Source organism: Trichosurus vulpecula, chromosome 1, assembly GCF_011100635.1.
Source record: "Trichosurus vulpecula isolate mTriVul1 chromosome 1, mTriVul1.pri, whole genome shotgun sequence".
Classification (NCBI taxonomy): domain Eukaryota; kingdom Metazoa; phylum Chordata; class Mammalia; order Diprotodontia; family Phalangeridae; genus Trichosurus; species Trichosurus vulpecula.
The window spans coordinates 61,370,476-61,380,521 of record NC_050573.1 but is presented as its reverse complement, the minus strand read 5'-3'; the positions used below and the strand labels follow the sequence as shown (position 1 = coordinate 61,380,521).

The 10,046-nt window shown below is 53.1% G+C and overlaps 1 protein-coding gene across 2 annotated transcripts in view; it reads right to left on the bottom strand.

The window, feature by feature from the left end:
- Window positions 1–2,644: 2,644 nt before the first annotated feature.
- SBNO2 (strawberry notch homolog 2) overlaps window positions 2,645–10,046 on the bottom strand; it is a 227,421-nt gene continuing 220,019 nt past the window's right edge. For both annotated transcript variants that reach the window (XM_036735139.1, XM_036735146.1), the window contains 6 exons: window positions 9,527–9,621; window positions 8,737–8,829; window positions 7,450–7,581; window positions 6,399–6,475; window positions 5,357–5,547; window positions 2,645–5,267 (listed from right to left, as the gene is read on the bottom strand). In XM_036735139.1, coding sequence (XP_036591034.1) covers window positions 4,702–5,267; window positions 5,357–5,547; window positions 6,399–6,475; window positions 7,450–7,581; window positions 8,737–8,829; window positions 9,527–9,621 — 1,154 coding nt within the window. In that variant the 3' untranslated portion in view covers window positions 2,645–4,701. The remainder of the gene's footprint in view (window positions 5,268–5,356; window positions 5,548–6,398; window positions 6,476–7,449; window positions 7,582–8,736; window positions 8,830–9,526; window positions 9,622–10,046) is intronic.

Below are 10,046 nucleotides of genomic sequence, written 5' to 3'. Positions count from 1 at the left end.
TAGGGGCAAACCTTGGGTTTTTTTGGTCTTATATGCTTACCATTTAGCATAGAACCTTTGCTCATAGTCTCTGCTGAATAAAGACTTTCTGAATTGAATGTCTGGATAATTGAAATTCCCCAGCATGATCGCAGAAAACCTCTGCTAGGCTTATGTTTCTTGAACTCACTCATTACCTCTTTCTGTCACGGTGGTTTGTAGAGCGTAATTGCTTTTGTTTCTGCTCTCCTCGATGGTCACCCAAATGCTCTCTTCTTTGCCTTTTCGAATTTCCCTAATTACGTGTTCTTTATATTTGGTATTTATGCCCATGCCTTTCTCCCCTCCCACTGGCTCCCCAGGCCCTTTACTTAGTTTGATCCTTCTGGAAAAAGTAGAGCCTTCTAGAGCCATGTTCCAGACAGTTCTTATCCAATGGGGGTTAAATTTCTATGTTGGGTTGCTTTTAATCCACACTGTTCCATTTATTTATAGACAGTGGAGGTCACAGGCTTTTGGCTAGCTCCTTTCGAGGAATTTTTCCTGCGAATTTCTGTGCATCTCAACTGCTTATCTTCCTACACTTTATCTCCTTCATCTGCCTTGGTGGATATTGTAGGCAGCTTTCTCCTTCCTCCATCCTTTCAAATTTATAGCCTTTTAGACTAAATTTGGAAGACTTGTAGCAAATACATTTCTACCTACCTCTGGCCAAGAGCCAAGGACATTAATATATTTTAAGTCATGGTCCAGAAATCCAAATACTGTTTTGAGATGCTCTCTTTTTAATTAGCTGTTCACTTCCTAAGAAGGAAACATTTCCCCTACTGAAGCTGGGTGGGATGAAGGGTCTATTGCCTCCCAGTAATGAGACTAGATTGGGGATGGAAGACTAGAGTTCTATCCTGCTACCAGTGATCGCCAAATCTAGTGGCCTTTTCTCAGTCCTCATCCTTCTCTGACCTCTCTGTGGCTGAAGACACTGTTGATCTCCTTGACATATTTGACGGTCCTCTCTCCCAGTCCCGATCTTCACTCCTCTGGATCTCCATCCAGTCTCGACCGCTAATCGTGGGTGTCCCCTAAAGCTCTGTCCTTGTCCCTTTTCTCTTCTCCCTCTATCACTTAGTCAGTAAACAAGCAATTATTAAGTGCCTACTCTGTGCCAAGCACTGTGCTAGGAGCAGGGGATACAAGAAAGACAAAAGGATAGATTGTGCCCGTGAGAAGCTCACAATTTAGAAGGGGGAGACAGAAATAAGAGGGAAAGCACTAGAATTGAGGGATTGGGAGAGGCTTTTCTCAGCTCTGTTTATTGAACCCTAATCTCCGAGCTGACGGTAAGTCTCCCGTCTCCAACTATCCATCGGACACCTTGACTTGGATTTCCTGCAGACACCTTAAACTCAACACGTCCCAAACCGAATTGTTCTCTTAGCTCCAAGCCCCTGCCCTCTTCCAAACTTCCCTATCGCTGTTGAGGGAGCCACCACCCTCCCAGTCACTGATGCTCACAACCTCATCATCATCCTTGACTCTTCATCCTCTCTTCCCCCCATAACCAAAACGCTGCCAAGTTCTGTTGATTCACATCTCTCATATGGAGGCTCCTGTCACCACCTCACACCAGGACTATTTTGCAGTACCCTGTTGGTGGATTACCTGCCTCGAGTCTCTCTCCATTCCCACTCAGCTGCCAAAGTCATCTTCCTAAAGTGCTGCTCTCATGTTCCCCCCTCATCCCCCTTCACTGAGCTCCGGTGGCTCCCTAACAGCTCGAGGATCAAATATAAAATCCTGTTTAGCTTTTAGAGCCCTTTATAACCTGGCCCCTTCCCACCTTTCCTTTCTTCTTTACCTTACACGGAGATGCCTCCCCAACCCTCGCCCTCAGTGATCCAGGGACACCGAACTTCTTGCCACTCATCTCATGACTCAGGGCATTTCCCTAGCTGACCCTTATGACTGGAATGCCGACTCTCTTTATAGCTGACTCCTTCCTGGCTTCTTTCAAGTCCCAGCTAAAATCCCCCCTTCTACAGGAAGCCTTTCCCAAGTCCCTTAAATTCTAGGGCCTTTGCTCTGTTAATTATTCCTAATTTATCCCGTATGTAGCTTGGTTGTACATGACTGTTTGCATGTTCTCTCCCCATTAGAACGAGAGCTTCTTGAGGACAGGGACTATTTTTGTCTTTCTTTTTATCCCCAGCATTTAGCACAGTGCCTGTCTATAAAAAGCACTTAATAAAGGCTTGCTGACGAGGGCGTGTGCGGAGAGAGGAAAACTGTGCACCCTGGTTGTCTTCTGTCTGGATCATCCCCTCACAAGGGTGTGCAGCCTATTGTGACAGTGTGATGGGAAGAGTCAAGAGTACTGGGTTCTAGTCCGGACTGCTTACTTTCTGGGTAACCTTGGGCAAAGTCATTTCCCATCTATGAACATGTTTTTTTTTTTTTTCTGTAAAACGAGGGAGACACTACATGGTCTCTAAGGTACCTTTGAGCACTGAAGTTATGCTACAATTGTTCAAAGAAAGCCTCTAACCAACGGGGAGACCAAAGGGACTGAGATCCCCAAACCTTCCCTCTTGATGTCCCTTCCAGAATCCTTAGCAGGGAAGTTGGGGAGAGGAGAGACTCCCAACGGGACAAACGGCACAGGGTGGCCCATGAGTTTCCATCTTTACTGAGCAGAATGAATGCAAAATTATTCTTCAAGGTAAGGTACAAGTAGAAAATTTAGGAATTAGTCAAAAGGCACATGTTCTAAAAAAAAATCTCTTTACATATACATTTCAATTAATTATAAATACACGTAGAAATTCAAGAAGGCCCAACATAACAAGCAGATTCCAAAGTGCACAGAGGGGAGGGGACAACACGAGGCTCCTTCTCTCTCACTCACATACACATACACACACTCACACACAACACACCATCAGTAGGACTGAGGCAATAACTTAGGGGTACAATCCCCAGTGACGGATATTTGACCCTGCCTGTCCTGGGGGTCAGGGGGTGAAGGTGCTATATGGTTAGAGGAGAGAATTGCATATATTAAAAGGCAGTGGGGGGGGGATTCACCCATGAAAAGCATCCTACTCATGGGGGTGGGGGGCAGAGACAGTGAAGGGAAAGAGAGAGCACCTTCGGTTTTTCCTGAGTTTATAGCTCCCACAGTTCTGGGGGTTCTGGCAGTTGGTGCCAGGTTTCCCCAACACTGGAGAGGGGACATTATAAATAGAGAGGGAGGAGGAAGAGGAGGAGCAGAATGGTGCTGCCCTGGAAGATAAGAGGAGACAAAGACCCATTGCTACCCTTTGGGCACAAGGGCAGGGGGAGGGGTGGGGACCCAGGGAAGAGAAATCCGGATAAAATCCAGCCGTAGCTCCCTGAAACTCATTGACTCCACATCTCCCCTGAGCCCCTGCCCCTCCCCCTGAAAAACAGTGAAGAGGAAGAAGTGGGGAGAGAGGAGAGTCAGCCAGGATAAGCCACTCAGCAGCCCCAGATAATGGGGGTGGAGACTCTGAAGACTCAAGAAGGCAGAGGGGGCCTGTCACTACTCTTTACTGTCCCTCCCCCGACCTTCCTCTCTAAATGGCCAACTGGACCAACAACGCCAGCTAGGGAGAGTTGTCTGCTGATTCCCTAAGACAAAAAGGGAGCAACTAGGAAAGGGAAGGAGGCAGGAAAGATGGAGGGAGGAAACCAGTCAGGAGGCAGGGGGAGCCCCCAGCCTCAGTTTCCTTATCTGTAAAATGAGGAGGGCCAGACTAAATGACCTCGAAGGTCTCTTCTAGTGCTGATATTCCATGATTCTTTTCAGGGAAAATTAGGGGCCCTTCAGAAGGGCAGAAGACCTGAAGGCTCGGCTTCCCAGGCAGACTATTTCTCACAGGGCCACGAGGGTGTAAGCAGCCTTTCTCAGGATGGGAATCAGGGAAGCGTCGAGAATCCTGAATAAGACTTAGAGAAGAGGGTTCCGGGCCTGGCTTTGTTCCCCATCCATCTCTGGAGGGAGGGAGCTGGGCGCAGTGAAGGCCCTTCTTCTTGGATCTATTGGTCTGGCACTGTAAGCTGCGGTCTTTCTAAAGACGTCAGTGATGTCTTCTCCTGTGGATTCCCTTTTGGGGACCTGGGAGGAGGGGGCGAGACTGGGGAAAGTCAGCTGAAAGGTCATTTGGAGGGCTACCCTTCCCTGTGGCCCTGCTCCCAGTGCTCAGCCTGGCCCCTTCCCTCTCGGTAGTCTGCTTGGCCATGGATAATGGGGTTTAACCCTCCTATATCTTTGGCCCTTGAGGCCTGGGGGAATGGGCAGGGTGTATTGGGGATCAGGTCACTTAAGTTCCCTGCCTCCCAAAACCTGGGGCAATTCCTTTTAACAACGGCATGACTGGAGAAAGGGGAGGGGAAATCACAGAGTTGGGTGGCCTCAGCCATTGGATGCAACCATCCAGTCCCCCTACCCTTTATATAGAACATAAAAAAATTTATATTTATATAGATGTGTGAATGTATATTATATATAAATAAACTTTTTTTTTGTTTTAAAAGGAACTATATAGTTTCCTAGTCATCTGTCCACCCCTTCCTGCTTACACCCTAAAACAGGGATGTTAACCACTTCCAAAGAACCAGGGGCTCTCGCCACCTCCTCAGCCCCATAGGGGATAGAGGGCTGCCTGCGGACGGAGGGATGGATGGTGCCGGGTCCCAGTCCTAGGAGTTTGTAAAGGGTGGACTGAATTGGATGACACTCTGTCGCTCCAGGCCCAGAGGGTTCTCTGGGGGGACCACGTTCAAAGACCTCAACATGTCTTCCAGGATCTCCTTGAAATTGATGTCCCCTTGGGAAGTGAGGTCATCTGGCGAGGGCTGAAGCTGCAGGGGAGGCAAGGGTTCATGGTGGGGCAGCGGATGGCTGCTGGGCAGGCTGGGCAGGCTGGGCCCTGGCCCGTCCAGAGGTGGGGGGTAGGTGAACCTGGGTGGTGGCAGGGTCAGCTGAGGGGCTTGTGTGGAGAAAGGCAGGCTCGCTGAGTTGAGGCTCAGGAGCCCGCCAGGCAGGCTGTCGTCCAGGGGACTGGAGGTCAGGTCCAAGACCTCGCTGGGGTTGGAGTGCATGGAGAGGGGGGGCCAGGAGCCCATCAGGGCCGCCTGGAAGGGCTGCAGGGAGTCGGGGAGGCCCACGGGCTGGGAGGCACGGGCCTGTTTCCGCTTCACGTCGGCGTCCATCTGCTTCAGCTCCTCCAGCACCTTGGGCACACAGCTCTCAGGGATCTTGATGCCTGCCGGAGACACCGCCCCCCAACATTCAGTCCCATCTAGTGGTCAGGCGATGGAGCCTCGCCCCCTCCCAGAAGACGCCTCAACTCACCCACTTGCTTCTTCTTGTCCTTGGTCTTGAGCCTCACGATCTGCAGGTAGCTGCTACTGGTCACCTCGGCGATGATGCTGGCGATGCGGCTCCACACACGGAGCAGGGCCCCACACAGCATGTGGTAATGCCGCAGGCGGGCGCCCTGCAAACATTCCTTGCCCTCCTGGACCAGTTTGCAGTGTCGGTTCCTGGGAGGAGGGGGCAGGGTCAGGCTGGACAAAAGCCTTTGGTATCTGAAAGATGACTTCTATTCTTGGGGCCCCCTCCCTGGCTCCAACAGACATCTTCTGTTCTCTGTTCTAAGGACCATCCCCCAGCTCTGAGGGACACCCTCTGTTCTCAGGGCCCTCTCCTCTGACTTTGATGGACACCCTCTGTTCTTTGGGTCCCCTCCCCCAGCTCTGATGGACATCCTCTCTTCTCAGGGCCCTCTCTCCTGGTTCTGATGGACACTCTCTGTCCTCAGGGCCCCCTCTTCTGGCTCTGATGGAGCCCCTCCCCCGGTTCTGATGGACACCCTTCGTTCTCAGGGACCCCTCCTCTGGCTCTGATGGACACCCTCCATTCTTAAGGCCCCTCCTCTGGCTCTGATGGACATCCTCTGTTCTATGGGCCCCCTCCTCTGGCTCTCATGGACACCCTTTGTTCTCAGGGCCCTTCCTCTGGCTCTGATGAACATCCTCCATTCTAAGGGCCCTCCCAATTTTGATGTTCATAGAATCACGGAATTTCAATTAGAAGAGTCCTCAGAGGCCATTCAATCCAGTTCATAGCTGAACAAGACCCACCCGCCCCTCACCAACATCCCTGACTTGTCATTATAGCGCTTGCCTGAAGATAGCTAACAAGAGGGAAGCCCCTCACGCCCAAGGCAGCCCATGCCACGCTGGGGTAGCTTTCCTCTTTAGAGAAATTTTTCTGACATCAAGCCACCTTCCCTCTACTGCTCCTGGGCTGGCCCGCTGGGCATAAGAGCAGATGTGGCCTATGGCTCCCTGAAGGAGGGGTCTGCAGCTGCGCCATATCCCCTCCAACTCACCAGACAGCGTGGTTACAGTGTGTCAGCGAGAAGTCATAGCTGCTCTCCCAGTGCTCCTTGGCATCTTCAGCCGTCACCTGCAGAGGAAGGCACTGAGTGGGCTTCATCCAGCCAGTGGGGGAGTGGAACTCACTCCAGGCCAGAGGCCCAGGGCCTCGAGAGGGTTTGCAGCAGAGGAGGCTGTGGCCACTCAGGTGAGTGTCAGCTCTGCCCCCAGTTCACTACAGGTCCCTTTTCCTCAGGACCTTGCCCTGCTTTTGGGTGGTATTCCCCTGGCAGCAGTGTAGACAGATGCCTCCCAAAGGGTGGGTCAGCCCTAAGCTGGGGGTGTGAGTGGCCAGAAGCACTGCAGTTCCAATCACCCGTATGAACTGGTTACCAAAGAAGGCCCTATTCTGGGGTGGGGTCCAGTTTTAAATAAGCACCAGCATTTCTTCAGCAATGCAGTCTCCACAGAGCACTGCCACCTGCTCACCCCCCACCAGAAGCAGGGTGCACAGAGATTCCCATGTCTTCTGAACTGCAGGCCGAGGAGGGGGCACATCAGGAAGGGTGTGGTAAACTGTAGGGAAGCGCTGTACCAGCAGGAGAGTGGGGGTGGGGGCAGAAGGAAGAGGGGAAGCGTCTTCCCCCATCAGAATGTGAGCCCCTTGAGAACAAGGATCTTGCAGCCTTTGTCTTTGGAACCCTGATGCCTAATGCCTGGCTGCATATACAGCAGGCTCTTCACAGATGCTCGCTGACTTAGGGACTGTTGATTAGTTCTTCTGACTTTCTGGTCCTTATGGCCTGCTTCTCTCAAGGAAGTAATTCTGGCTCTCTGCTTCCACCAGACCCAGAGCCAGAACAGACAAATCTTTGTATTTGGGAACTCCTAGAGGTACCCAAACTCTCTCTATCTCTACAGCCCAGAAGCTCCTTTGTTGTGGCCAATCTGACTCCCTGTGATGAGGACAATGCCACGAGTAGGCCCTGGGGCAGTCCCCGTCACTGTGCCAGGCTAGGAGGGCCCCTGCATTCCAGGTGGCTGGTGTGGCCAGGCCCGACTCACCCGCCGGTACTTCCTGCAGAGGCTGTCCAGGCTCTCGGGCTGGCTCTGCTTTCCAATGTTGGGCTTGTACAGGACGAAGTGTTTCCCTCGGCTCTGCTCTGCCAGCAGGCAGCTCTTCCTACTACCCCGTACCTAGAACCAGAGAACATCAGAGTGGGAGGCCAGCCGGTCCCTAGCGCTCCCTGGGTACATGAGAGAACTGAGGCCCAAGAGAGGGGAAGGGAAAGCCTGGCAGAGCCCAGACACAGCACCAGAGATTGAGAGCTGGAAGGGTCCTCAGAAACCATCAAGTCCAGCCACTCCATAATTTTACCGATGAAGAAACTTAGGCCCAGAGAGCAGGCCACATGAGCGGCAGGGTTTGGACCCGGGGCCTCTGACTCCAAACTCTTCTACTGCCCTATGGTGACCCTGATACAAGAGGGTTCTGGCAGGGACCTGGGGCTGTCTACAGCCCTCCCTGCCCCCTTCGGTCCTTCCTATCCATCAAGGGGGCGTGGACAGGGTGGCTCCAAGGTCTCTTCTAGCCCTAAATCTATGATCTGAGTTGTATCCTGGAATGGTGACCTCCCTTCTCTGAACCTCCATTTCCTCCTCTTTAGCCACAAGGGTGATTCATGCTTTTGACCTCACAGGGGCTGTGAGGAAAGTGCTCTATAGCAACGGAGGCTGCTGGCATGGTGGGAGGGTGGGAGACTGTAACCCGTGCCGAATAAAGACACTGGGAACTACCCAACGATGGGCTTCGAACCCTCTCCATGCTGCAGGGACAGAGCCCCAACCCCAAACCTGTCATGTGGCTCCTAAGTGAAGGTGATAGCCCACTACTCATTGCCATTTCAGAAAAAATGGCGGTTCAGATGGGCAAGTGACTTGTCTGAGGCAGGGGCCAGAAGAGCAGAGGCCTAGGCAGATCCATACTTCCTGACTCTCTCCCTGGGTGCCAGACCCCCAGCCTCCGCAGCCCCAGCGCTGGCCCCTGAGCAGATCGGAACAGCTCGGGGTCCCTCGGTGGCAACCAGGGGGAAGGGCATGGCTCAAACTTGCTTTGGGAAGCTCTGGAACTCCTTGAAGGTCAGCATGATGACAAGAGTGGTGGAGGTGGGCTCCGAGGCCCTGGGCTCCAGCCCCAGGGCTGCTGCGTGTAAGCTGGGGGTCCCCGGGCAAGTCCCAGCTGTCTTTGGGCCTGAGGGTCTTCATCTTTAAAAGGAATGGGATGGTCGGGACGGTGTCTGAGAATCATCCCACCACTAAACGCTAGGAGGGTTGGACTGTTCTGCTGCCCACCTTGTAGGAGAGGTAGAAGCCATCATAAGCGCCGGTCATCTGGAGTGATTTCTCATAAGCCTCCTCCCACTTCAAGCCTCGGTCAACACTGATCTGTGGAGAGCGGCAAGGACAACAGTGACTCAGCCCCACCAGCTCCATCCTCATCGGCACGCCTTCCACTCCTGGGGCTCAGGGGCTGATGTTTCTCTACTTCTCCGGCTGGGTCTAGAACGCCTTGGGGGGTCATGGGGCAGGCAGGGCTCAGTCTCCCCAGCTCTTGGGGCTGAGGGCACTCGCCCGAGGTCATTTGGTGGCAGCGCTGAGGGAGCAGTCCAGGGTTCTGGACTCCCAGCTGAGCATGAACAGGCTCAAGATGGAGCTGGCAGGGCCCTCAGAGACAAGGTGGATGGTACAAAAGACTCCCTCATGTGAGGCCTTTTTTTATTTGTATAACAACTGGTGAGGTTCTCTGCATTCTGCTGATGAGCAGAAAGGCCACACGATTTGTTCTGGCTCACTAATGCAGGAACTGTCTGAGGTGGGATTTGAAACCAAGACCAGCAATCAAGTCACTTGTCCTCTTGCTTCTAGTCTAGTCCTCTCTGAAGAGAGGGACACAGCAGGGCCAGAACTGGAACCCAGAGCTTGTGACTCGAGATCTCAGATGTTCTGTTGGGCTGGGAAGGAAGGGGGCAGGTATGGTGCACCCAGATGACAGGCTCAGGCCAGGATATCCCAGCCGAGCTCCTGAAGAAGAGGCTAAGTTTGGGGCTCCCGGGAAGGAGGGGCCTGGGCTGGTCACAGCTACCTTGTAAAAGACGACCTGTCCGTCCTGAGGGTGGCCGGGTGTCTGGAACTCCTGCTGACTCTCTTCATAGATCTCATCGATGCCCGGGGCCAGGTCTGAGGGAAGGAAGGAGATGCGTGTGAGGATCTGGGGGATCGCTGCCCACCGGGCCCTCCTCCCTTCGGCCTCCTGGCAGGGGCTGGCTTCTCTCAAGGTGCTTGAATGGGGGAGACGCTATGGGGGGAGGAAGTTACATGACCCAGACGCTCCACAGACAGCAGAGGCTCCCAAGGCCAATCTGCTCACCCCTCTAACGACACACACAAATGGTCGTGGAGGTCTTTGGGCAAAGGCTCCAGTGGCGAGAAGCTTACCAGGCTTAGTCCCTGCCCGGTCAGCCCATTGTGCAAACCCTCAGGAACAGATTTATGGCCACCTCTGCTACCTTGTACCTCACCTAGCAACCCCTCCCGCCATCCTGTAATGGGCTAAAACAAATCAGTGTCTAATGCACCTAAAGGAAGAAGGGAGGTGGTCAAAT